General features: G+C 32.1%; 5 protein-coding genes across 5 annotated transcripts; 2 read left to right on the top strand and 3 right to left on the bottom strand.

The window, feature by feature from the left end:
- Window positions 1–1744: 1744 nt before the first annotated feature.
- On the bottom strand, window positions 1745–2542 carry Tsp_06757 (hypothetical protein). The gene is made up of 5 exons (XM_003380552.1): window positions 2518–2542; window positions 2391–2427; window positions 2227–2331; window positions 2061–2165; window positions 1745–1877 (listed from the first exon to the last, which is right to left on the bottom strand). Exons 1-5 carry the CDS (start codon window positions 2540–2542, stop codon window positions 1745–1747), a joined length of 405 nt encoding a protein of 134 aa, XP_003380600.1.
- A 3871-nt stretch (window positions 2543–6413) lies between these two features.
- On the top strand, window positions 6414–8586 carry Tsp_06756 (aldehyde dehydrogenase). Its single transcript, XM_003380551.1, has 11 exons — window positions 6414–6434; window positions 6505–6648; window positions 6737–6805; window positions 6874–7012; window positions 7136–7221; window positions 7284–7440; window positions 7561–7786; window positions 7837–7960; window positions 8043–8216; window positions 8311–8440; window positions 8501–8586. Exons 1-11 carry the CDS (start codon window positions 6414–6416, stop codon window positions 8584–8586), a joined length of 1356 nt encoding a protein of 451 aa, XP_003380599.1.
- Window positions 8587–9027: 441 nt separating this feature from the next.
- Window positions 9028–17956, bottom strand: Tsp_06755 (putative RhoGEF domain protein). Its single transcript, XM_003380550.1, has 31 exons — window positions 17890–17956; window positions 17710–17807; window positions 17479–17652; window positions 17119–17208; window positions 16952–17059; window positions 16693–16794; window positions 16254–16319; window positions 16041–16200; window positions 15849–15985; window positions 15605–15796; window positions 15438–15548; window positions 15271–15367; window positions 14994–15075; window positions 14729–14807; window positions 14557–14676; window positions 13963–14126; window positions 13792–13917; window positions 12826–13014; window positions 12557–12624; window positions 12182–12373; window positions 11948–12123; window positions 11854–11893; window positions 11671–11822; window positions 10850–10978; window positions 10609–10697; window positions 10407–10551; window positions 9877–9997; window positions 9681–9798; window positions 9472–9618; window positions 9282–9408; window positions 9028–9159 (listed from the first exon to the last, which is right to left on the bottom strand). The coding sequence occupies exons 1-31, from the start codon at window positions 17954–17956 to the stop codon at window positions 9028–9030; spliced, it is 3798 nt and encodes a 1265-aa protein (XP_003380598.1).
- A 2574-nt stretch (window positions 17957–20530) lies between these two features.
- On the top strand, window positions 20531–22679 carry Tsp_06754 (elongation factor 1-alpha). Its single transcript, XM_003380549.1, has 8 exons — window positions 20531–20676; window positions 20735–20888; window positions 20942–20968; window positions 21121–21468; window positions 21523–21802; window positions 21952–22355; window positions 22401–22541; window positions 22602–22679. Exons 1-8 carry the CDS (start codon window positions 20531–20533, stop codon window positions 22677–22679), a joined length of 1578 nt encoding a protein of 525 aa, XP_003380597.1.
- A 67-nt stretch (window positions 22680–22746) lies between these two features.
- Window positions 22747–23483, bottom strand: Tsp_06753 (conserved hypothetical protein). Its single transcript, XM_003380548.1, has 3 exons — window positions 23445–23483; window positions 23025–23361; window positions 22747–22874 (listed from the first exon to the last, which is right to left on the bottom strand). The coding sequence occupies exons 1-3, from the start codon at window positions 23481–23483 to the stop codon at window positions 22747–22749; spliced, it is 504 nt and encodes a 167-aa protein (XP_003380596.1).
- Between the last annotated feature and the right edge of the window lie 4147 nt (window positions 23484–27630).

Genomic DNA, 27630 nt, shown 5'->3' with positions numbered 1-27630 from the left:
AACTGATGTTCGTGGCCTCTTCATATTTTTAGTCGAACAATCAAACGTGCTAAGGTGCAGTGAAGCATCGAAATGACCAAATAACGCAATCGACTAAGATAAAGGTAAATAGACCGCCCTTCAGCAGCGAACATTTATACTATAATGCAGTTCTCTCAATAAACAGAAATTTATATAAGGAACATTGCTACCGCATTTGAATAGCACAAAGGGCACGTAGCAGAATGCCAACGGCAGTGTTTACCATCACATTAGCATAAAGTTACTCTTCTGACCTAGAAATGCATGTATGCTTTGAAAACGTATAATAACAATGTAATGAGCAAACACCAAAGATTATAATAATTTCTGAACAAGAACAAAATCCTGAATACGTTACAGATCAAAGACACTATCTATCATAAATAATATTATGGCGTAAATTAAAGAAGTATAAAAGTGTCTTACGTAAATGAGGCTGTACTAGCACGATGATAATACTTTTCAGATTAATTGCTGAACAAGCACAACTTCTTTTCCTATTCCAAACTACACTATACGCTGTTAGAATTATCGTGAAGTAGAGTTTGTCTACTTGCATTCTTGGATAAACAACCACCAACCGATCAAGTGAAAATTTACCCTTAATACTCATATTGCTTTATGTAGAAAAAAATGGTAAAAAGCGAAAAAAAAGCGCACTGACAGGGTTCACCAATTATACAGCAAGTTTCTCATGGATTCTTTAGTACATTCAAACTGCATGATATTGTTCACCCTCCATTTGTGATTAACACGTTGTCTGATGCGAACCGTATATGAATAGAACAGAGGCTCAGGAATGAAATATCACTTACCACCTAACTGAAAACGGTATTGAGGAAAAGAGCTGAACGCGCTTCTTGACTGCTGTGCAGAGCATTGATTAACTAAATAAGCACGAGGACGACATTCTTGAAATTGGATGAAGATCAAGTCTAAGAAATAAGAATAGTTAGTTTAGCATAGTTGAAATCACCTCACGTATAGTGGTAATAGCGGAATGACATCAATATAATCGAAAATTTTATTAATTATAAAAGTTTTTATGTTCGTATTCAACCTTCATATAATATTACAAATTGTAATTGAATTCCCTTTTCAGTGTTGATTTAAACGCCTGTTGCTCCTTATGAATGTAAATAAAGGAAAATCAGATTAAGTAAACATCTAAAATATTACATCAAACTACTGCTACCAAGGAAAAAGATAATTAATCTGTAATGCAATATATATTGGAGGAACTCTTTGATGAAAACTAATCACGCAATCAATGAAAAGAATTAAGGAGCTAATCAAATATTACTACACATTCGTCCAATTGGTGATGAAAATTGAGTAACTAATAACATTGCACAATTTATCAGCCAATTAATAACGAAACTATTACAACCTATCAATGAACAGCCAATCACAAAATTGTGGGAAACTTTTTGCAAGCCGACGATGAAAAAATCAAGACTAATAGCAAAGTCAACCATTCAATAAAACTATACTAGAACAAGAACTGGTAAAGGGTGAAAATGTCAGTGGAATTGCAATTTGTAATCAAATTTAGATTTTATTTACATTTCAATCCGTCCTGACACAATGTTTATAAATTTATTCCAATTGGACGGAAAATGAAGAAAAATCGACTTGCCCAAAACAAAGAAATATTGCACAAGACTTCGCAATTTCAACGAATACCTCATTATAATGTAAAATACGTTTCCTACACCAATATTTAACCATCCAGGAGCCGTTTGAAAGAAGTTCCAGATGGGCTGCTTTCCTGTGTATTAAGACAGGTGCATGCAAAATTTAGAGGCCATTTATTCAACAAGTTCGGGATAGTTAGCCATGGAACTTTCCAGAACCTTCAAATTTATCAAAATTTAGCAATATATAACAAAAGAAACGAAATTTTTGAAAAAAGTCTACTTTTGAAAATCGCAAAAACAGCAAAGGCTATAGCCTTGCTTTTTTAAAAAGTCGAAAACTTTAAGTTGTGGCAAAAGTGATTTCATTTGATCAGAAAAATTAAGTTAATCATTACAAACCTGATCGCACGTCGTATAAACGCGTGTTTGCCGAGATATTGCAAAAAAGTTGTGCAATGATGCGAATTTAGTGGGGACGTCAGAGATGGATACGAAACCTGCGCGCTTGATAATACATCCTATAATTGCATTTCATTAGCATTTATACAAAAATTTTAACAAATACCCGCGAGCAAAGGTTGCTGATTCCAATATCATTTGTGCCTGAATTCCACTTTTGTACATACGATAGTCATACGATAGACTCTCAGGTATTAATAAATGTTGACAGCTACATCTTGAGAAATTCAATTCTACTGGTCGAATAAATGAAATAACGTAGTAAAAAACTTATGAATGGAAGATGTTATGTACATTTCAAACCGTCCTGAAACAATTTCTATAAATTTATTCCAAATGGACGGAAAATCAAGAAAAATGAACTTGCCTAATACATAGAAATATTGCACGAAACTACGTACTTTTAGCGAATACCTTACCATAAATTAAATCGACAGTCTTTTGAGAAATAAAACATATGCAAAGCATACGATTGGACAATCGAATATTAATCAATGTGAAAGCGAAGTAACGTTGGAATTTCATATCTGTTGTGCAATATAAAAAAAGAAATTAATATAAAATAGGTATCTCGGATGTTTCATGTTCATTTCCTGCTTGTTTGACACATCTTCCGGCAAATTTATGAAATTGGCCAAGAAATAATAGGAAATTCGAGTCCCCAAATGCAACAAATATCATGCAATATGAAGCGTGCTTATACGAAGTATAGTCAGCGAAACTGAAATCCATTAATTTGCTACTAAAATGTAATCTGTATTGATATATACAGAAAATGTTAGTAAAGTTGTAAAAATTGCTTACCTTTTAACTATCGATGATATTCTACAGGAAACTTTATCAAACTTTTTGACTGATGTTCTTCAAACAGCTTACTTTGAAACTGATTTTCTGTAACTGATTTTCTGCAAATGGCTATGAATAACTATGAAGATGGCATTTTGAAAAGTCGGTCAATTTCATACAAATTGAATAATATGTACTTGCCTTTGGTGATGTAAAATCATTTTTGCTAACTTATAGCGTTATGGTATAGAAACATTATGGTAAACTTTACTAAATGCTAGAAGTAATTACGATTTCATTTATATTTAATAAAGTATTGTATATAGTATGTTGAACAAATCCCTTTCAGTCATGAATGCTTATTGGAAACTTCTTGATCTTCGTTAATCTAAATACCTGTTCATTTCTGTTGTGTTATTATGACTTAAATGAATGTTTATGTATAACTGTTTATGGATTTGTTAGTGATTTTGTTTCATGCTGAACTGCCGCCTTTTGTTGTACTTGCACTTGCTCACCTGAATATCAATGGCAGACGAAAGTTGAATATGCTATTGATATGAAATATTGCCAGGTCATTTTTTTCAAATTAGCAAACACATGATAAAAAGATTTTCCCTCACAACGGATCTATTTGAAATACTTTCAAAAATAGAGTATCCACCTCTTATCGTTGTCGCTACTGCTGAGTCGTTCAGTGCACATTGAGTAACCAGTAATTCCTAAATAACTAAGTTTAAACAACTGATGATGATAAAATATGCGTGAAAATTACATGCCACGTAAACTTATTATTTAGATATTTTTCTTTAAAACAAAACTTTCTATTTTCCCGTCAATTGAATTGTCCCTGAAATTACATTTCTCATACAGCATCCAATGCTTCATGATTAATCGTAAGCTCGTAGTGGAGACTGATTTGCATACAGTTTTCATAAAGTGAAAATTTGTATATTTCCTGCAATCATGCAAATAAATGAGCCAAATTTTTGTCGGCAGTATTTCTTTTTGATAGCGCATTTGTTCAGATATTGTTCATATAGATGGCAAAGAAGCTATTTGAATTCAAATAATAGAGATGGAAATGTTTGAAAAAGTTTGATAAACGTGCATGGCAAATAATTTTAATAATTATAAATTTTCTCACCAAAAGAAATCTTCTAATTGCAGCGATATTGCTGCTGATTTTGCTTATGCATTACAGCAATTCTGACAATTTTGAGAATTTTTATTTGAGCAATTTCATTGAATAATAACTTATAACGGTTTAAAAATACCATATATTGAAAATGATCAAATTTGATTACAAAGTTGAAACAACGCTGTTGTTTACAATGCTTTTAGCAATCATAATATTGCTAAATTGGAGTTTTAGCAAATTTCTCAAAATCCAAAATGAAATATGAATTAATATGATATTCAATTTACTATCAAAGCATCAATTAAGCTGATCTGAAGGTTAGCTGAAGGAAATTGAAATAAATATGCTAGTTTTCAACAGACATATTGTCAAGTCCTGTAAACATAATATACCTGCACAGAACCTTAGCTCAGTTATAAAAAAATCTTACGTTTCAATGATCGATGATATTAAAGAGTAGAACTGAACGCGTTGCTTGGCTAGTGATAATCATATTGATCTACCGAATAACTAACTGACCATGAAGGGAACATTCTGATTGATATGTTGTATAAGAAAGAGCAAGTGAATTACGCAAATAGCACATCATATTACCTTTGGTAGAATGACCAACCTTGACAGCGTAATGCCTTTTAAATGTCTAATGAACAGCTAGGAACAAGCCACGACTTTAATTATTATTCTATTCAATAAATCAAATGATACAATGCATCATCTCGCTGAATCTTTTTTTTCAAGCTTTCTGAAGTTACAAATGTTGAAATATGAAAAGCAAGTAAATATTCGATTTTGAAGCCGAATAAATAAATGTTTACGATGAATAAGTAGAAAAATATTCAATACCTTTTAGCAGACTGTATGGTCGATGTTGAATGCAACCATAAATTGAGCAAAGTGCGATTGAACCTCAAGGCAAACAGATGCGAGAGCAGCAGTATATGTTGAAAATGGCATTTTCAGGAGACATTTCAGTTTGCATAATAAACAGAAAGAACCAATGAACGCGTCGTGAAATTGAGCAATAAATATTGACGCCTAAAATTGAAGTTGAAATCTTAATAATATAACGTTTAGAAGAGAATAGCATTTCCTCAATTAACAAAAAAGAGCTACAGCTTATATTCGAAAAAAATGAAATTTTTCCTTAACATCCTTCAAAGCTAACCTGATTGTTGTCAATTTTTCAACGAGCTTGTCAAAAAGTGACTATTCTTTAAAAATATAATACTTTCCATTAGGAATCAACAAATTTCCTATAGTTCTTTTTTTATCTTTCAAGTTGAAACTCGTTTGAAAACATATTTTCACATGCATCAACCAATTTCAACGACTGGTTGTTGAAAGAAAAATGTATCCGATATTTATATATTGATCTAAAAGTAAAATACATTATTTATAAATATTCAAAATTTCGTTTATGAAATTAAACAAGCAATAAATGTTATACTTCTTATTGCCAATATTATTAAATTAGAAAAACTGAATTTACACTGTTTCGAAATGAACTGAAATCAAGTATTAATAACAATTTTATTTGCGCATATTTCTGCTTCAATTATACCATTTTTCTTCCAGTTTAATTCAAAATTTTTTTGTTAAATCATGAACACGTGGTTGTCGCGGTTGATTAAATCCCGTCAACTGGCAAATTGGAACTTTACATTAAAAATAAAACAATTCATAAATCATACTGTCAAATTTTTCAACTTGGCAAATCGATCTCTTTTCGCTTTGCTCAGCTGCTCAAAGATGACCGAACAAATTCCAACTATGACGCTTTTTCAAAATGTCAAACAGCTTCAATTTAAAATAATTTCAAAATTACAAGCAACGGAATTGTTACATTTCCATCATGCACGGCTTGTTTGACGTTCAACAGCATAAATGTAGTTCAATTATGCTATTTGCATAATACTTGAAAGATAGACAAAACTGACAAAACAAAGACTGAATCAAGTTGATGTAAATAAAAATTAGAAAATCACTTTACACAAATAATGATGCAAACTTCTTCACGGAAAAATTCCTCTTCTAAACGATTAAATAAGTCGTATTGCAAGTTACTTTTTTCATATTTTCATTACTACAAATTTCAAGCATAGCGAATGAACTATTGAGCGCAAGAGAATCAATATCAATAACTGATAAACATTGAATACCTTTGTCATCGAATTAAATGTTAGAAAAATTGCACCTGAAAATCATTAAATTTACAACAGACAAATTGACGCTCTGATTATTTTGGCAATTTTTAAACGTCTTATCAGCAGTCGTTTTAATCACTGATATTCAGTTCCTGAAACTGGAATTTCATTCAAGAAATTAATACGGGAAAAATTTCTACTAATTTCATTTGGTCACCACCAATGGCTGTCAATTATTTCACGGTGAACAATTTCACACTTTCTTTAACTAAAAAAAGAAGAAGAAACCATGTTTGATAAAACATTTTTTCAGGTTGTAGAAAGTCTACGAAAGGCATTTCTTTCTGGCAAAACACGTTCAGAGGAGTTTCGCCAAAAACAACTGGCACAGTTGAAGCGCATGCTAGATGAGAAGGCGGATGAAATGTACGACGCTCTTTACAAAGATTTGCATAAGGTACTGAAAAAAAAGACAGATATCATTCCTTTCTCCAGAAAATTCTCAAATGAACATTTAGAGCAAAGAAGAGACATTCTTTTTTGAGATTCTCTTTTTGTACAACGAAATCGAAGTGGCGCAGAAGCACTTGAACAACTGGATGGAACCAGTCACTGTATAAAATGCAAACTCGCACTATATTTATTTTTAAAAATACTTTTTTCCCCAATTTGTTAACTTCAGGTAGACAGAAATTTATTGCAACTGTTGGACAAAGCGTACATCGTGAAAGAACCACTTGGTGTAGTGTTGATCATGTCTGCGTGGAATTATCCTATCCATCTCCTACTTTTACCTCTCGTGGGAGCTTTGGCTGCCGGTAGTATTTCAAAAACTAAAAGATTTGAATTATTTACATAAATCTCACCTGAAATGGATCACATCCAATCTGTTCACGAACGATCGACCTATGTTGACATCTGATAGTTTCTTTTTTCTCGTACAGGTAACTGTGTCGTATTGAAGCCATCTGAGGTGGCCATTAACACGGACAAATTAATTACCAACATCATTCCTCAATATTTCGATCCAGTAAGCAAAGAAGATATGCTTTTCATCTTTTAAATAGCAACAGTCTACTTTGTAATGCACAGGATGTGGTTCGAGTGATTTCTGGCGGCGTTGCGGAAACAACAAGCTTGTTGCAGTGTCGTTTTGACCACATCTTTTACACAGGTTCCGTATCGGTCGGTCGTATTGTTATGAAAGCTGCCAGTGACTTTCTCACTCCGGTCACCCTGGAACTGGGTGGTCAATGGTATTGAGGGATCTTTTATATTCGATTTTGTTTTTTGCTTTCACAACATGCTACATAATTTCCCTTTCATCAATTAATTACTGAATTAATTATTGCCCCGTAAAGCCCGGCAGTTGTGGATCAGAGTGTCACTGATTTGGAAACGGTTGCCAAGAGAATCGCCTGGGCTCGATGTCTCAACGCCGGCCAGACCTGCACCGCACCGGACTATGTGCTTTGTCACCAGTCGATCAAGAATGGGCTCGTTGAACAAATAGCGGTTGCGTTTCGTAAATTCTATTCCAACAACGCAAAGCAGTCGAAAGATTTCGGCAGAATAATCAATGCTGCTCGTTTTCGGTTCGCCATTATTATAATTAATTTTTTCTCACTCACTTTGAATAATTCAGTTCAATCGCCACTCTGCTGCAAAATTGTAATATTCTTGTCGGCGGTAGAACTGACGAAGCTGACCTCTACGTGGAACCTACTGTTGTTGATGCAAATTTGAACGATCCAATTTTAGAAAACGAGGTATATACACAACCTTGTTCATATTTGTCTTGGTGTTGATAATATGCGATTTTACAAATGAAAAAAAAAATATATATTTCAGATTTTCGGTCCCATCTTACCAGTGGTTGGCGTGAAAAATATTGACGACGCCATTGAATTCATACGATCAAAGGAAAAGCCTCTGGCAGTGTACTTGTTCAGCACGGATGCAAAAGTGGCAGAGAAGATCAAGATGACGACATCTAGCGGTGCACTGGTGCTCAACGACGCTATCGTGCAGATGGCCTGTAAAATTTGAAAATATTATTAAATACATAAATATATACATATATTATTGAACATTTGTGACAACAATTTTCATTTTCCAGTGGAAACGCTGCCTTTTGGGGGAGTCGGAAATAGTGGCATTGGACGATACCATGGGAAGTATTCTTTTGACACTTTTACGCACGAAAAGTCCATTCTCGAACGACCCCTCTGGGGAGAGAAACTTTTATGGTATTTTTTTATTTTCATGAATGAATGACCATTATTAATTATCCGCTTCTTCTTCTTCAGGATGCGCTATCCACCATTCGACAATTCCAAAGTTCAATGGGCAGAAAGAATATTCACCCGACATCCACTGCCGCCGACAGAATTGACAATATTTATAACGGCTGTGATCATTTTTACACTACTACTCAGATGCCTTGTCTAGGTAGGAGTTGTAATGAAATGAAAAAAAGCATAAATACTTCAATTTTTTTGTTTTTATACATTTATGATTTTTAAATTTCAATTCGAACAATGTAGCTTTATTATAAAAGTTTTAGCTACTTTCAAAGCGTGGGAAAATTTTTGTCGTCGACGATGATGAAGTGAAAAGATGAAAAATATAGTAGAAAAGAAAAATTATAACCGTTTTCGAATTGTCTTGTTTTTTTCCTTCCCAATAATCACTTCCATATCTATAAGTTATAAAATGATGATCAATCAGTAGGTTCAGTAAAACTAGAATATACATATATGTGTGTGTGTGTGTTCGTTAGAAAATAAAAAAAATTTTCTTGCTTTACATCGTTATGATCAATTTGCATGTTTGGTCAGATCAAGCCGTCCAAATCGTCCGGATCGCATTTCGTTTCAGTTGCATAACAAGCGTCCAAATAAGCGCAGGCAATTTCGTTGACTAGGGTTCGGTCAGGCAGTGTTTGCGACGAGCCGTAAAGTGCAGCCTGAACAGCAAGCAAACAGTTTATGAATAATTTCAAAACAAATTCAAAATTCAAAAAGCATAATAACATATCTGAGTGGATTACAGAGGAAGAGAGAGAGAGAAAGAGGGGGGCTGCCTTACCGCGCCAGAAATATCATTGCTTTTCGACGGGTCTTCGAGCAATGCTTCCGCCACAGCAGTGGCATCTTCGATGAAACTGTGCGCCACGCCTTCATGTGTTTGATTCATTGTTATGCAAAAATGGACACTGGAATGTGAAATCAAACATGGATATTTACATCGATAATAGCGATAAGCCTATTCATCTTACGCCGGAGGTAGCTGAAGTAAATTCAACGACCAACCCCGATCGCCCATCTGACTCGCAAACGCATAGATATCAAATACGTATGATGTGAAAGCAACAACACTGACCCGCGGATGACCAAATATATAGATACCTTTCACTTCGCGTAATCTGAAAAGAAAAGAAAAACAATGTAATTTAAATGGAAAATAAATGATATTTGTCGTTTCTACTTTCGTTCAATGTAACGAGCTGTGCGTATAATTTTCCGGGTGCATTGAACATAACCGTGAATGCCAAAATGAAGCATGGTTGCCCAACACGAAGCACTATTAGCACCGTTTCGACTACCTGAAAGAACAAAATTAAATTTCCACTTTAACACAAATCATACAATTCTCTTTTTCAATATTTTCATTAATTTTTTACCAGCAACGGTAGCCGTAGCATAAATGCCACCAGGCCAGTTGGGCTGACAGAAATATTGATACCTCTGATAAAGTTTATTTCGATACATCAGTACTGATGTTCCTTTTGTGCTAAATCCATACTAAAAGAAATTTTTTCTTACAATAAATAACATATTTTACAAAGCAATTTTTATAAATGCTTCAAATATAATAATAATATTTACTTTATGCGTATCGCATGAAATGCTGGTAACACCGCGAATACGAAAATCAAATTCTTCATCTAGTGGATAATCGGCACGCTCCATGAATGGCAACAAAAATCCCCCAAGACAACAGTCTACGTGAACGGGAATGCCAAATTTTTCACCAAGCTAATCGACAATTTATTTTTAATAATAATGAAAATAACAATAACAATAATAACTTACAGCGGCAACTTGTTCAATTGGATCGATTATACCGTAGGGAAAATTGGGTGCCGAAGCAACCAGCTGAACGAATTTAAAAAATTTCAAAAAAAATTATAAAAATGATTAACCCACGTACCATACAGGTCGACTTTGTAATCATTTGCTTCATTTTGTCCAAATCAACTTTAAAAGTACCTGCTTCCAGTGGTACATGTCGAATACGAAGTCGAAGCATCTGGGCAGCTTTGTCAAACGCACCATGAGCCGATACCGGAACAACACTGTTTTAAAAATTACAAAAAAAATACAATTAACGCAAATTATTAAAAATTTATTACATCTCTGGATCTTTGTTTCCTCTGTCATAGGCACGATTTCGGTAAGCAAGACAAGCAAGCAACAATGATTCCGTACCACCAGAAGTAACCTGAATTGTGGTCAATAAAATGGAAATAAAAGAAAAATATCGAAACAAAAAAGATATTATCATCACATGTACTGCTAATTTTTCATGACATTGCATAATTCAAAAATAATCCAATTCAATATGCACACATGGCTGAATATAAAACAGTTTACCGTTCCGCAGGCGTTGTTGCCACCATTAAACATATTGCAAACCATTCTCACAATTTCAGCTTCCATCTTACGAATGCCAGGAAATATATCAGGATGCAATGGATTAGACCAGCAAAATAATTTCATAATCTGAAATAAAATTTCATTCATCAGATTATCATGTTGCCAGATTCTGATAAAATTTAATTTACTAAAAAATCTCCTTTTAGATATGCTACATTAAAATTAATTAACAGTCACAATCGTTGTAATTATTTCAGAAGCAGGTGTGTAAAGAACACGAAGAAATTTAAAAACAAAATTTTCTGATATTATTTGCTTTCTTAAATAATTTTGAATTATCAAATTTTATACCAATTTATACATCATTTGATATACCTTTTCGTGGTATATAGAATATAGTTGTTTGTCGTAAATTAACTTTATCCTAACTCTTTAGCTATAGAAACAACAATTCAGTGCACCAATAGTTTTCTACAATGAACCACTGTAAACTGGTTGATAAATAAAGAAACAAGAATTTTTAACTAGCAAAGTCTACTGTAAAAGCATACACACCTATTTATTCTGAAGCAACTGGCAGTATAAACAACATATGCTGTGCTCAAATCAAAATGCTAATGCAAACTTGCACACATGCACAAACATTAAATTAAAAACTCAAATTTGAATATAACATTTCATGAGCAATAATTCAACAACAAGTTTCAACTTTAAAAGAAAAAATAAAACTCTTGATTAAAGCTTTGAATAGATAATTTTCAAATAAATCAAAATAAAAAATTTTTCAAAGAAAATAAAAATAAATTCCATCTCCTCACTTCGGCATTCAAAGAAACAAGCTCAACATTCGCGTTATATACAGCACCAGAGACTTTTCCTTTGCTGAAATCAAAAGTTCCTAAAAAATCAAAAAAAAACCACATGAATATTGTTCGACGACCACTAACTACACGCATAACATGCTGGCAATCTGAAACTTTAAATTTGATTTATTAACTTACCTGCTTTCTGGTATCGCTCAGCTTTGGCGATGATATCATTCTTGAAAAGTTCAAATCAAACGTACTAATTGAAAATGGGCAATAGCAAATTTACTTGATCAAAGCCTCGGTCTGGTAAATGGCGAATAAATTCCGGATCAGGATCATTTTTTTGAAGCTCCATTTGAACAGACTGCCTTGTTTTCGAAAGTTGAACACTTATTTTCCGTTTCACCCAAGGAAGTCGACGAGCAGTTCGAAACAACGTTTTCTCCAAACGAACAACAAATGCTTAATTGCAAAAGAAAAAGGAAATATGTAAATTTTGTCAAAACTGAACAACATTTACCTTCTTCACAGTGAAAAAACTTATCCAACCAAAGAAAAACCGAAAAAGCACAAAATGTATACGCCGATATTTGCCATGGTTCCAATTCTCCAAAAGTTACGTTGTACAAGCGTCGACACCAATCAATCAGATGAATCAAAGCCAAAAAACATGAAAACACAAACATCCGGATGTCATTGTATAATTTTTCCACTAAAAAGTTTTGTTCGAAACGATCACCAAACTGGCAATAATTCTCAGCTTAAGCCAACCTGTCAACGTGGACATATAGTCAATAAGAAAATCGATGTGAACAAGCAGCCAGTCCATCTTTTGCATCCGATGCTAAAATGAAACCAACACAACTATTACTTTCCAACGCTTAATCGAACTCACTGCAATAACAGATGCCGTCAAATAGTTGACGACTGGGAACCTGTCTGTTCAAACTACGCTTTTCACGGCTGAAATTTTGAAAACAACTAGTTCACGTCAAATGAATTACTCCAACATCCATAATTTCGCCACTTTCATCAGACAGTCAACACATTTCAAACAACTACTGTTTACAAAAGAACCGCTATTTCAGAGTTCGGATGGAAATTTTAAACAGCACAAATCAATTCATTTGGCATCTTTAAACAATTTTAATTACCATTCAACACTGCTTAATTAATTCGGCATTAATGGAAAGAATAAAAAATATCAATTCACAATATTCGAAATTTCCATCAATAATAATTGGAGCAAGAATCGAAATTAAAATGCAAATTTTTCCAGCACAATGCCAGCAGAACAACTGAACCAAATTGGAAAAAACTTGAACATCAAATACTATAATCATGGAATTTATACTGTAATAATTTGAATTTAGTTATTAATAGAATAAGATGATTTGTTCAATTTTGAATTTAGCTTTATAAATTTTTAAATATTAAATTGAAAAATCTTTTAATATATTCTTTCAAAAACGCCCAAAACCTCTATAAACATATGCTATTCCTCGATCGATTGCATGAGGGCAGCAGGTAAGCTCTAATTGGTCAACTCTGATTCATTATGCCTATTATTTTGCATTGCCCTATTTTCGTCATAATGCCATCTGGTGATGATGAGCGTTTGTTCAATTTCAAAAACGTATCTCTTGACATCTTATATTGATTTAGTTATTTAAACATGCTTTACAGTTGTAGAATTACTTTTAGTGACGTGTGAAGAGAGATTGTTATTCTGTTTTCTTAAACATGTTATAATTGAAAATTATTTTATCATACTTTAATATTTTTACAAAAGAATAATCTCTGGAATATGGAACAGAGAAATAAAACAACTTTAATATCTTATATATGTATGCAGTATATAGATATGTATGTATGTATATATATATAATAATAATAATAGTAATAATAATAATAAAATAGCATGACAACATATATGATTATTTCTTTTTCCTGCTTGTTTTAAAACCTGGAATAATTAACAGTAATGAAAAGATATTTGGTAAAATTACTTTCCATAAATCAACTGTAAATTAACGTCGAATATGATGATTAGTAAAAAAAAGTGAACTTGATGATTGCTGCTGCTGGGCTTCTTCGTGAATTTGTTGCAACGGCAAGCGCAAATTCGACCTGGACATCCGTCGAAGATGACCACCTACGTTGACTGCAATCTGGCTAACAGCTCTGCGTAGGGATGTTTGAGTTTTATTAAACGAAAAGGCTCTACTAAGTCTTCGGCCACCGTATTTTAAATGCCTGAAATGCATATTGTATATGTAAGAAATTAATTAATTAATTTACTTTATCGCTTTTTGAATTGTCAGAGCCAGATCGCTATCACCATCAGCGTCGGCTGACTGCAAGGATTGCAAGCAGAAATCGACACGACCGACAGTTTTCAGAACTTGATCGCACAACTTCTCCAAAAACATACGACGAGCCTCGTTGGCAGTCTCATCCACTAGCTGGAATGGATAATTCGTGTCGCCCATATTATTGCGAATAGTCAAACAAAATATATTTGATGCTTCTATAACAAGACAATTTTTATATTACTAAAAAATATATATTGTAGTCAATCAAAATATGAATAATAAATAACCAGTGGAGCTTTTCACTTCAAAAACCAACTCAAGCAACATAGCATGCAAATTGTTAATTTATGAAGATTATGTTGAAAAAACAGCAACAAGATAATACCTTCAAAACAAGTTACATCGATCACGCGACGAATGTTGGATAAAAATAGCAACTCTGCATGCTTGTACGGCTTCAATGTTGCATGCAACGTCCGCGTCTCTTCTCTTCCGTTGGTTTTTTGTCTCGACTTCGCAACCTGTACAATTTTCTCAAGATGCAAATTTGAAAAACATCAGAATTGAAAACCCATTTTACCTCAAGACAATCATTAAACAAATAAAAAACACACTGAGAACCTTTTTTGACAAAGCCATGAGAAAGGGATGTCACAGAAATGGAAGTGATAAACTGCCGTTGTGAAGAAAGCAAATAAGGCTAAAATATTCACATTAATATCGAAGGATAAATAATTCGTCAAACATCTAACTGGGCAGTTTTCGATCTCGTTTACAATATCAAAAAGCTTCACTTGTCCTTCAGTTTTCCTTTTGTCTTCGTTAATATGCCTGAAATGAAAAGTCAAAAAAATAATATTCAAATTTCTGCTATTATTATTTCGATTTATTTAACAAAAGTTGTTCTTCTGTTTAAAACAATCACAATAAACCATAAATATGCCGAATACAAGCAACATAACTAGCTAGCTATGTGATAAGCTTCACTTCACAGTTTTGTATGATATGATCACTTACGTCAGTACTCGTTTCAGTGCATCAATAGCTTTTGCAATGCATTGGTGGTCTTTATTTGCTTTGTCTGTATTTTTCAACAGTTCTAAAAATAATTTCTGCTGAGAACAGTTTTGCAAGCAAAAAAATGCAACCATTTTCAAAATTCGAAAATCTTTTTCAAAAATTGAAAAACATACAATTCAGGCAATTTTTTTATTATTAAAACAGAAATTTCAATTATTATATTACTGATATAATAAAATTGTATAAACTCAATTATGACGAAAAAAATACAAACCACTCAATAACAAAATAACACTAGGAAGACGTTGCACAGGGCGAATGATCAATTCTTGCAAGCTTTCTCGATTCGATTCTGGCCTATTTTGACGTGCCTATAAAATAAAATAAACATCAAATACTTGAACAATATATTGATAATAATTAATAAATAAATAAACCAACTTTGAGAAATGCATGAAAACGTGGTTTACTCTTGTCACATTTATTAAGAGTTTCTTTTGTTCGCTCGTAAAAATTTACAAAAGGTGGATATGCTTTCACCAGCTTGTCAGCCTAAAGCTGTAATTTTAAAAAACCAAACATCAAAAGCATAGCAATTTTTCGAATACGTGCTGAAGCCAAACATTTCCAATACATCTATCTTCTGACCAATGTGCAATCAAATTTGCCAACTCTTTATGCAGTTTTTGATGTATCACATAAATCGGAGGCAAATTTCCAAATATAAGTTTCATTTCTGCAGAATCCAACAAATGACCACCCACAGTACTATCTGGACTTTCCAACGGTTCCTTATAAATCTAGAAAGCATAAAAATAAAGAACCAACAACCATAAGTTACGTTTTTGTTACCGTTATTATCGTGTGCAACACTTGGACATATTTGAATTCTGTCTGAAGCATTTCCACAGCAATTTGTTGACGTTTGCTCATACCCTTTTTAGGAGATTTCATTAGATTATCCAAATCCTCAGAAGAAAACATCTGATCTACACAAAAAATGTTCACGTTTTTCCATAGTTGAATAGTCTATAGTAATTTTACCTCCTAGCATTGAGGAATAATCACTGGATACGTCCAAAGAAGAACAATGCGATGAAAAAGGATTCAAGTCACCACTGCCATGAAATTCAGAAAGCCGCTTTGCATGACGCTTATTTTCAAACACCGCTGGGCTTTTAGACCGCTTGCGACATTTTTGATCCTACATATAACTGATAATTATTAACACATAATTAAATATACAACAGTGCCTACCTTATCCATTAACGTATACATATCTTCATTAGCACAAATATCCAACTGAATACTTAACCAAAACCACTAAAACCATTCAATGTACATTGTTTAGACTAGTATTAGAAAATTTGTACTTCTGCAGTAACAAAACGACATTGAAGATTTCGATCACTGTCTGTTAAATCTTCATAACGAACAGACGGATCCACAACAAAATGAGTACAAGCATTACAATCGGTCACAACAGCTCCTGTAATTCAACCATGAATTATATGCTGAAAGTGAAAATCAAAAAAAAATACCATTCTGAATAGCAAGTTCTTTCATATGATTCTCTTCATTTGGTAAAAATCCGCGAAAATAAAGTTTTAGCGCGAAGAAAGGTTTCAGCTTGAAGCATGACTAAAAAAATATTTTAAAAAATTTAAAAAATCTGTTCAAAAACCAAATTAATTACCCAGTCAGGTGACAGAGCTGATACATGAGCATTGGAACGGCGTTCCCACATTTTGAATATCCAATCCACGTGCATTACAGCTTTTCCCATACCAACAGCAAGCTTTAAGCGTACAATTCAGTTAATAATTTACTGTGACATTAAATAAAATTATTTTATATTATAATGATTTTGAATTTTATTGATTCGCATAAATAAACAATAAGAAAATATGGAATCAAACGAAATGGTTCGTCAATTGTAATTGAGATTCACTTACTCGATATTTTGAGCTTTGAGTGGTGTTTGTAACAACATGAGTTACACTCATTGTGAAATTTTTTCGAACACTTCCGCCCATATGGTGGACAAGATCAACCACATTTGACTTAATAAAATAATAGCAGTTCACTAATAAAAGTAATTCAATTCTAGAAAATTATTCACCAAAACTTTCTTATCATGTAGTCCGGCAAAGCAAACTGTTACTTCCTTCATTGCGTTGCAATATAAAGGTCTTGACTTAATTGGAAGCTTCTACAAAACATTAAATTTCAGGCCTTCATTTTCATAGATTATTTTACACCTATGCTCATAATAAAATCAATTTTCCACAAAATGAGTTACAAAATCGTGTATTGTAAATAAAGAAAAACAATAAACATAAACAAATATAATATTTCATGTAAATTATCAAAATAAATAGTGTATAATTTTATGTTAACTCATAAAATAATTACATCATTCATTACCTACTTGCTAAATTAAAAACAAATCAATAAAGTAAACAAATAGTTCTATATTTACAGCACTTGACTGAGAAGATTCAAAAATAATTGTTGGCCCAAAAATACGACGTCCTGCGTGGTAAAGATAGTTGAAATCAGGTCCACTAAAGTTTTCAAGCACAAATGCGACATCCTTCTGAGAAATGTACTCCACTCCCTTTTCTGATTCATAAACAATTAAGTTAAAAACAGTCTTAAATTAAAAAAATATTACAAGACCATGATACGACGAACAGAAGCATTTTATTACTTTTAATACTTCCTTTAATTTACCATCATGTGCTACAGAACCAACCAGACATATAGCACGAATTTCATCTTCCGTTTGATTAATGCCCTTAATCGTTTCTAAAAATAATATAAAGTAACGCAAATGTAAATGTCACATCCCATTTTAATAAAAAAAATACAATTTATTATGTAAACTTACTCTCATCATTTTCAATTTGTTCCGACTCCAAAACCGAGCACGCTATATGCTCGTCATTCGTAAGCATTGGAAAAGTCTGCCAAAACAGAATAAAAATTATATAGAGGTCATAATGGATAAATATTATATAAATTACACATACATTTACAACTACCCAGCCCACAAAAAACTAAAACAAATCTAAATTTGAAATAATAAAATTTAATATTATTTTAATTTAGACAATTTTGTGTGATCATTCAACTGCACTTCTCAGAATAATTTTAAAAAAATAACAGTACATGCTGAATAACTGTGATGAAAATTAATTTTCTAATAACTAAAAACTAAAAAATTAGCAAAAAGAATGCTGCATCATCTGTAGCAAAATAATAAATCAGTCAACCAATAATTATAAACATATCGGTAATATACATTCTTCAGGGAAGCACAGAATAAAATCTAAAAAAATTTAAAACATAAAATATCTCTTCAACGAAACTAAACCAAGAGAACGAAGAAACAAAGAAATGAACAAAAAGGACTTAGCGTTTTAATGTAATTATAATCAAATAAGAATAAGACGTACAAATATCACTAATAAGGTAAACAAAACATAATCAAATTAAACATTTCAAACTGAATACATAAATATTTACGATGAACTTCTATTCAACGAAAAAACTCATTAAACAAAACAGTACAAAATTCATAACCTAAAAACCATCATTGCAGAAAACAATAAAGTGAAGAGTATTTCACAAAACAAAAAAAACTTAAGAAAAAATTATGCATAAAAAATTTACCAAGAACAATACAGGATCAAGTTATACTAATTCTGAAGACGACTGTTAACAGCATTTACAGCTCAAACGGACTGGTTTCAAAAACTACAGTAAGATATCATTGTTAAAAGTGTTAATGTAGTATAAACCTAAATTTGTTTTATAAATCAAATGAATTTAAATTTCATTAAATTAAAATATTTATTTAAAAATATGAAATAAAATGAAAAAAATGTAACCCATTATTAAATTTTAGCTTGAACTGGATATTCTGATTTCAGCATTTATTTGGCGATTAACATTTAGCAGTTTGGGGTAATTACGAAAACAGTAATTTTTTAATAAAAAATAACTTAAATAACTGAACATTAAATACTTTTAAGTGAAGACAATTTAATTTTAAAAGTAAGATCGACCTGACTAAAATTATATTAATTTTAAAACTCAAACTTGTTAAACATTTTACTTTTGCACTACTATTGCGTAGTTATGTTAAGGCTTGCCATTAGGTTTTAAAGAAAATCTTCGTATTATAATGATATGATCATTTTCATTCTAAAACTGCTGTTTTAGGAAAACCTAAAATTCAAAGATTTTAACCTATTTTTTGAATTTACTTCAAACAGCGCTGATTTAAGAAGTTCAAAATGCTTCGACTACAATATTCATCATAAAAAGACAAACAAAAAATAAAATAAATGTAATGTTTTAAGTTTATACATGAGAGTTAAAAAACTTTTATAACACAAAAGAAGAATGTGAAATAAACTGCAATTATTAGTATCAAGTCGAGATAAATCAACATTATAACTTAAAGTTTGCATTTCGAAACATGTATTGTCACTTCTGAGGTGAAGATGACATATGCACAATTGGTCTCTTCATTAAGAAAGAACCATAATTTATTACTCGCTCAACAAACCTGAAATTTAAATATGTCATTGCTAATCATTCTTATCTTACTATTCCTTATGTAGGTTTTCAGATAAGCAAGAATTAATTTTTCCACAACTCGAATATTGTCAATGTAGTAGATTAGGAATTAATCCCCTACTCTCATTTTCATCGCTTTTTGAATAATGGAAGTTTGCATGATCATAGATGAATCATTAAATTCTACTAATGGAAACATTACAATTTTAATTTAAACTATTATGGGTGAAACTTTACATTAATTTATAGAAAGGCATAGTTAATCAGTTCGAGTAAACAAGACTTATATATTATTTTTGTGTGCTGTTAGGATTAAATTTCCATTAAAATGCTTCAAACCCGAAGGTTTTAACTCTGGTCAGTTAAAAATAATATTTTCATAACGTTATATTTTAAACAGAATAATTTCTGGATTCAATAATTCTACGATCGTTACAATATTCCCGTTTTCACGGAAAAATAACATTAGAATCACATCAGTATACTGTATTTCGTAATAATTACTGTACATAAAACAAGTTTTGCAAGATGTTTAATGAAAAATTTCTTTTATTGTGCTCAAAAAATTTTTATTTTCTGCACATTTCACATTTATGAAACTTTAATGACCATTAATTCAAACAATATCAATTTTTATTCCCAGCGGAGCATATTTTTTTATCTACAGTATGAATATCTCGTATTAGTTCAATATAAATGGAATTTCTAAACATAGTGACTTTTATAAATTTACATAAAATTGTTATTTATGTAGCTTTAGTGTAATTCCTTAGCATTTTTGTTGCTCCTAGTTCGTACTTATAATATCTATTTTTTAAATTCTCATCTTTAATTTCGGTACTTATAAATTATGAAATTAGATTATTTTTCTGCAAATAAAGTTTTAAACATTATTTTGTAAAATTTAGTTCAACGTACAGTTCTTAAATGAAAATCAATAAACAATGCTTACCATGAGCCTCAGGTATTATTATTTCACGCAAGGTATACTGTCAGTCTCGTCATCATTTCGTTGGCATTCGTGTTCAGCGTTCGTTACGTACATTGTCATAGCTGTATTTCTCTTTTTACATCGATCGTGTTTGCTAAGGTTTGTTAAGATTATTGGCATGTTTTATTATTAATTACAGTTTATTATTATATTTTAGTTTAAAAAACATGGGTAAAGAGAAGACTCATATTAATATCGTTGTGATTGGACACGTTGATTCTGGAAAATCAACTACCACCGGCCATTTGATTTATAAATGTGGAGGCATTGATAAACGTACTATTGAAAAATTTGAGAAAGAAGCACAAGAAGTATGTCTAAATTTTAATTCATTTAGTGTGTATTTTATGTTTTACACTTACAGGTAGCAAACTCTGACTTGATAGTTCTGGTTTGATTTCTTTATCAGTTGTTTAGCGTTAATGTAGTTTGATAATTTCTGTTATTTTTATTTGTTTTTACATTTGAATTTTTATTGTTTCGTGGAAGCATCAAATTTAGTTAAATTCTTACAGTTTAAAGTAAAATAAAATTTTATTTCAGATGGGAAAAGGGTCTTTTAAGTATGCATGGGTGTTGGATAAACTCAAAGCCGAAAGAGAACGTGGTATTACGATCGACATCGCCTTGTGGAAGTTCGAAACATCGAAGTACTACATAACTATTATTGATGCCCCAGGTCACAGAGATTTTATAAAGAACATGATTACTGGAACTTCGCAAGCAGATTGTGCAGTTCTTGTTGTTGCATGTGGCACGGGAGAATTTGAAGCCGGAATATCTAAAAACGGTCAAACGCGTGAACACGCTCTTTTGGCCTACACTTTAGGGGTCAAACAAATAATTGTCGCTTGCAACAAGATGGACACCACTGAGCCGGCTTTTTCTGAGGTTTATTTATTTGATTTTTTTAAACTTATTTATTGTTTTAGTTTCATAATTTAGGCTAGATTCAATGAAGTAGTTACTGAGGTTAGTAATTACTTGAAAAAAATTGGTTATAACCCGAAAACAATTCCATTTGTTCCCATCAGTGGTTGGCATGGAGATAACATGCTTGAAGCTAGTGACCGAATGCCTTGGTATAAAGGTTGGTCAATAGAAAGAAAAGAGGGCAACGCAAGTGGAAAGACACTTTTGGAGGCGCTTGATGCAATTTTGCCACCAACGCGTCCGACAGACAAACCCTTGCGTTTGCCATTACAAGATGTTTACAAAATTGGAGGTTTGTCATATAAATTTGTAATGTAAATTTTATCTGCCTTTTCTTACCACAAATCAGTCATATGATTTGTTTTTTATAAGGCAATATTAATTATGTTGTATTTTTTAAATATCGAATGCAATGTACAGCTTTAAAAAAATTATTTTTAGGCATTGGGACTGTTCCTGTTGGTCGTGTAGAAACAGGAATAATGAAACCTGGGATGGTGGTTACCTTTGCCCCGCAGAATCTGACTACTGAAGTGAAGTCTATTGAAATGCATCATGAAGCTCTCCAGGAAGCTCTTCCTGGAGATAATGTGGGTTTCAATGTGAAAAATGTCAGTGTCAAGGAAATTCGTCGTGGTAATGTTGCTGGCGACAGTAAGAATGATCCACCAAAAGAAGCTAAAAATTTCACTGCTCAAGTGATAATTCTTAACCATCCTGGGCAAATAGCTGCAGGTTATGCGCCTGTGCTTGACTGTCATACAGCGCATATTGCCTGTAAATTTGCCGAATTAAAAGAAAAATGTGATCGTCGTTCAGGAAAGACATTAGAAACTGGGCCGAAGGTAGGATTCTTTAATTAATAATTTGTATTATTTATTTGATTTTAGTTTTTGAAATCGGGCGATGCTGGGCTCGTTGAATTAATTCCTACAAAACCAATGTGTGTGGAGACGTTTTCGGAGTATCCACCACTGGGCCGTTTTGCCGTTCGAGATATGAGGCAGACAGTAGCTGTTGGTGTTATTAAAGTAAAACTTTATAGATTGAAACAGATCATTATGAATGGAAAAGTTAATTTTGTTTTGCAGAACGTTGAGAAGACCGAAGGTGGGCAGGGGAAAACAACGAAAGCAGCCCAGAAGGTTCAAGGAGCAAAGAAAAAATAGCTCCTTAGCGAATCTGCGGTCAACTGTTATGTAGCCAATACATTTGATAAATTTAAATGGGACCGTTCTACGGGTCTGTTTGTTGTAATGCATCAATTTTTGGCCTGGATTTCTCCAGTTCGCCGAAATTTGACGCAGTGGGTACTCCTGCACTTTCCACATCGAAAGGAGTTTCGCAGGAACGCTCGTTTACATCTGGTTATGCGAAAAATCAGATGTGTTGCGCTATGTGATGGATGACTGCTGATTCGATTCATGAATGAATAAACTCTGGATAAAACTTTATTGTTTTATTTTGAAAAAACTCCGAGTAGAACAATTAAAAATACTAGGCATTTTTTCTACGCATCATCGCACGTTTTCCTTCACCAGGCTTTGGAGGTGCTTTACCGCGCAAACACCGTTGGCGTAATAATTCGTCAATAAAATCTTGATGCTCATCTCGAAAAAGTCCATGCAATCGAAGAAGTTTTGTTAATGAATGAAACATTGGATGGGGTGGAAAATAAGCGATACAAAATTCATCTTCTTCATAAGGCATTGCTTGAAAAGCTTTTACTACTCTCGCATTTCGAGCGGTTAATTCGTATGGTATTTCCCCAAAAATTCTTTTGCTCAGTCTATCCATTTTTCGACTGTACACAGATGCCTGCTTTATCACAGTTTTCACATGGGTCATTATCTGAAAAATTCTCTAATACTGCAGCTATTATTGTTTTATGAATAACTGTAAACAGTATCAACCGTGCGCGAACATTAACTTACGCCAGAAGTAAATGCAAGTACACCAGCAGGTAAATACATATTGCAATAATAATGCTAAGCAAGATAAAGTGTTAAGCAAATGCATGTACCGTATTATATAAAAACAGCCTTTCAGACTGCAGTGAATAATACTATCGATGTGAACTGCGAAATAATAAGCAACTTTTAAAAGGATATCACGACAAGAAATCATATGTTCATCATAAAAAATACTGAGTCATAGCGATAAAAACATTACTGAAAAACTATAAAAATAACTATTAATGTTCCGTGTATTAATATCTACAGTATGTAAACATCTATTATACAAGTAAGATTGTCATACTGTACTTTGATGAATTGAAAATAATTATAAAAATTGTAATGTTGCGTTAAAATCAAATAATATTGTAAAATAAAAAATTGATTATGCACAAAGTTTATATTCATTCAAGTTAAATATTTAAATAATAATGCAACAGATAATGTAGGTCCAATGTATGGATGCATCAAATAATTTATGCACAGTTATGCCATTTGTATAGGAATATATAAAATTCAAATAAATAAAAATACACTAGAGAAAATATATCAATAATGAGCTGATATGTTGCTGAATCTGGGTGTTTCGATTGAGGAAAACATTTCATTTGCAATTTATCATAATTGGCTGAAAATCAATCTTTTATAATTCGTCCGTAAGTAGATTCTTATCATTTGATAATGCATGCATTCATTTGATTTGCGAAAAAAGAGTAACATCATAATTTCATACTTTGAAGTCACAAGACAATAATTAATCTTTGAACGTTATGGCATTTAAAAAGCAGCATTTTAAAGTCATGAATATTTTAAATCATATAATATTGTATAGTATATAATACTCGAAAATTACTGTTATGAAATAACGTTAAGCAACAGAACTATGGGATGAATATCCTGAAACTGAATCACTATTAGTACTGTTTCCAGCATCAAAATCATGAACTTCACTGAACATGCCGTAGTTCTTTTCTGATTTTAGCAACATTTTTTCAGACTGTAATTCTATTTGAGAGACAGCCCTATAAGTGTTGTTAAACTGATGTTTTGATTGATTATGCAATAACTGTAAATTTGGAAATAAATTCGAAAGTAATAAAGTTATGAAAGATAGTTAAATTCACTGCTCAAATATAAAAATAGATATTGTAAATTAAAGGACCAATCAGAGGGAAGTGGACATTGATTTCCTCAGCAAATACAGGAAGAGTTGTCATTTTCAACTGTGGCGGTCAGTTGAAGTGGAACGTTAGTTTCAACCATTAATGAACTGTATTGCTCTAACATTTTGAGATAAGATAAATTGAATTAAAACGTTGAAACCACAATCCACAGGACAAAAGCAGCAATACAAATAATGGAAGCAGACAAGTAATGCATATATTAACACTAAAGCAATTTTTGTAAATTCATTCAAATTACAGCTATAATGTTTCACAGAATAGAAATAAACAAAATGGAAATATAAATGTGAATTCAAAAGTATTCAAAAGTAACATCATCAGAATATGTATATGCAATTGCTGTACTACGACCATACCTGCCTGAGACAAGAATTCAATGTAATGAACAAAGGTTATGCAAAACAGTAAAATGAGTGAAAGATGGAATTTTTTTATCATTAGCATTACGTTTTGTATGTGCACACTTTCAGATACAATAAAGTTAATTTTACTTTTCTGAAGGTAATATTTTTTTATTTCTAATCCTTTTCATATTATAAAAACTTTCACTACATGGTACGTCTGTTCAACAGTACCATAAATATTTATATAGTAGGTAGGACCATACAATATTGCTTTGAGATGTGAAAAATTCTTCAGACTTCATTTCTACGATTGTGTTCGTTCACTTCAAACATCCATGTCAAAACAGTTTCATTAATGGTGCATTATCTATATCGCAGTCCATCGAAAATTATGTTTTTATTAGCTAAACAAGCAGTCACTTGAAAATTATCCAATTGAAAGCAACTTTTTGTATAATAAAACAACTTCCATTTATGTAGGGCATTTTTGAATTTTGAAATCTCAAAACGAAACGTGCGGAGGTGTGTTTTGACTACGTCAATGTTTTTATTATGGTGTTTTCTGCCAGATAGTTTATATTTTGACTGAATTGTAAACGTCGAGGTCATTTTTGAATTTTCAAATAGTTCTTTTTGGTAGAATTTATCCTCAGTAAGAAGTTCCAATGCACAAAAACCGGTTTCGAGCGCTGCGCTATGCAAATAACAATCGCCATAAAGGTGCATTATCGTCAGTAAGGGCGCACTCGATCGTTCGACTTACGTGGCAAGTGGTAGCGTTGTAAAATGTTCTCTGAGTACATGACGCTGAATAGTTTTTGCTGACGTCTATTTTAAATTGCTGAAAAGTAATTTCTCCTTTTTTCTATTTGTGTTACTTTTCTTCAAAATATTTTGTACTTATTTTCTAAACGTTAACGCTTAATTAAAAACCAGTTAATTAATAGATTTGAAAATTCAATTTTCAATCAGTTGTTACTTTTACTACATGATGAAGTGAGAACATTTTTGATTTATTATTCAACATTTCTACAGATATGAATAATGAAGAAAAAGTCAAAACGAAGACGGAATGAAGCAGAACAATAAAGGAGAAAAAGTATGTGCGGTTCATGGTTTCTCTTGACTCTGTAAGTCCGAATTCGAAAGGGCGAAGTCATTCCTATGTTAAATTAAGTTACTTAAGCTTATTACATCCAATAGGTAAATAAGATATTTTTCACTGCGAAATTATTCCATCTATAGACTTTTACATTATGTTGAAACTAAGTTACAATTCATGTTTAGAAAGTATTTTCATCCCCCTTAAACCACTTTTAATACTGCGTGCCTTGCGTCTCTCCATTTAGCAGATCAGCATCCATCAAAAATCACACTTTTCATCAGCTAAATATGCTGTCACTTCCAAATTATTCAATTCAAAGCGTCTTTTTGTATAAGAAATCAACTATCATTTGTGTAGGGCACTTTTGAATTTTGAAATCTCAAAATGAAACATGAGAAGGCGTGTTTTGACTAAGTCAATGTTTTTATTATGGCGTTTTTTGCCAGATAGTTTATATTTCAACTGAATTGTAAACGTCGAGGTCATTTTTGAATTTTCAAATAGTTCTTTTTGGTAGAACTTATCCTCAGTAAGAAGTTCCAATGCACAAAAACCGGTTTCGAACGCTGCACTATGCAAATAACGATCGCCATAAAGGTGTCTTATCGTCAATAAGGGCGCACTCCTTCGTTTGACTTACGTGGCAAGTGGTCGCGTTGTAGAACGTTCTTTGAGCTCATTATGCTGAATAGCTGCTAAAGTCCATTTTCAATTGCTGAAAAGTAATTCTTCCTTGTTTCTGTGTTACTTTTTTTCAAGTTAGTTTGTACTCATTTCTGAACGTTACCGCTTAAGTAAAATCAGTTAATTATTAAATTTGAAAATTCACTTTTCAATTTTGTGTTACTTTCACTACGTGATGAAGCGACAACATTTTTCATTTAATGTTTAACATTTTTATAGATGTAAACAATGAAGACAAAAAGTGAAAGTGCTGTCGACAGGAAAAAAACGCGGACGGCACGAAGCAGAACAATAAAAGAGAAAAAGTATGTGCAGTTTGTTTGTTTTGATTCTGAAAGACTGAATTTAATGAGATGAAGTTCTTTTTATGTTAAATTAAGTTGGTTAAGCTTGTTGTTTGTAAGATATAAGTAAGATTTTTTTACAGCGAAATTCCATCTTTTAACTTTTATATTATGTTGCGACTATGTTACAATTCATCTTTATAAAGTATTTCTATCTCCCTGAAATCATTTCTAATACTGCGTGCCTAGCGTCTGTCTATTAAGCACATCAGCATCTATCGAAAATCATCTTTTCATTAGCTAAACAAGCTGTCATTTGCAAATTATTCAATTGAAAGCGTCATTTTGTATAAGAAATCAACTTCCATTTATGTAGGGCATTTTTGAATTTTAAAATCTCAAATTGAAACATGCGAAGGCGTGTTTTGACTAAGTCATTGTTTTAATTATGGCGTTTTCTGCCAGATAGTTTATATTTCAACTGAATTGTAAACGTTAAGGTCATTTTTGAACTTTCAAATAGTTCTTATTGGTAGAATTGAACAATGCATGTCTCTTGTTCAT

This window comes from Trichinella spiralis, assembly GCF_000181795.1.
Source record: "Trichinella spiralis strain ISS 195 chromosome Unknown Scfld2, whole genome shotgun sequence".
Lineage (NCBI taxonomy): Eukaryota > Metazoa > Nematoda > Enoplea > Trichinellida > Trichinellidae > Trichinella > Trichinella spiralis.
This window is presented reverse-complemented; position numbering and strand designations above follow the sequence as displayed.

Coding starts and splice junctions, on each gene's coding strand:
- Tsp_06755 (XM_003380550.1), bottom strand. CDS start 17,956: ATGCTTACGAATGACGAGCATATAGCGTGCTCGGTTTTGGAGTCGGAA. Junction 13,918..13,962: donor ACAATTCAAAAAGCGATAAA/GTAAATTAATTA, acceptor TATGCATTTCAG/GCATTTAAAATACGGTGGCC. Junction 9,160..9,281: donor GCAATGATATTTCTGGCGCG/GTAAGGCAGCCC, acceptor CTTGCTGTTCAG/GCTGCACTTTACGGCTCGTC.
- Tsp_06756 (XM_003380551.1), top strand. CDS start 6,414: ATGGCTGTCAATTATTTCACG. Junction 7,441..7,560: donor GGTCACCCTGGAACTGGGTG/GTCAATGGTATT, acceptor AAAGCCCGGCAG/TTGTGGATCAGAGTGTCACT. Junction 7,787..7,836: donor ATCAATGCTGCTCGTTTTCG/GTTCGCCATTAT, acceptor TGAATAATTCAG/TTCAATCGCCACTCTGCTGC.
- Tsp_06754 (XM_003380549.1), top strand. CDS start 20,531: ATGCTTACCATGAGCCTCAGGTATTATTATTTCACGCAAGGTATACTG. Junction 20,969..21,120: donor ACTCTGACTTGATAGTTCTG/GTTTGATTTCTT, acceptor ATTTTATTTCAG/ATGGGAAAAGGGTCTTTTAA. Junction 21,469..21,522: donor CTGAGCCGGCTTTTTCTGAG/GTTTATTTATTT, acceptor TTCATAATTTAG/GCTAGATTCAATGAAGTAGT.
- Tsp_06753 (XM_003380548.1), bottom strand. CDS start 23,483: ATGTATTTACCTGCTGGTGTACTTGCATTTACTTCTGGC. Junction 23,362..23,444: donor TACTTGCATTTACTTCTGGC/GTAAGTTAATGT, acceptor AGAATTTTTCAG/ATAATGACCCATGTGAAAAC. Junction 22,875..23,024: donor AGGAAAACGTGCGATGATGC/GTAGAAAAAATG, acceptor TCGCATAACCAG/ATGTAAACGAGCGTTCCTGC.
- Tsp_06757 (XM_003380552.1), bottom strand. CDS start 2,542: ATGGTAAGGTATTCGCTAAAAGTAC. Junction 2,332..2,390: donor ATAACATCTTCCATTCATAA/GTTTTTTACTAC, acceptor CTCAAGATGTAG/CTGTCAACATTTATTAATAC. Junction 2,166..2,226: donor TCAGCAACCTTTGCTCGCGG/GTATTTGTTAAA, acceptor TGTATTATCAAG/CGCGCAGGTTTCGTATCCAT.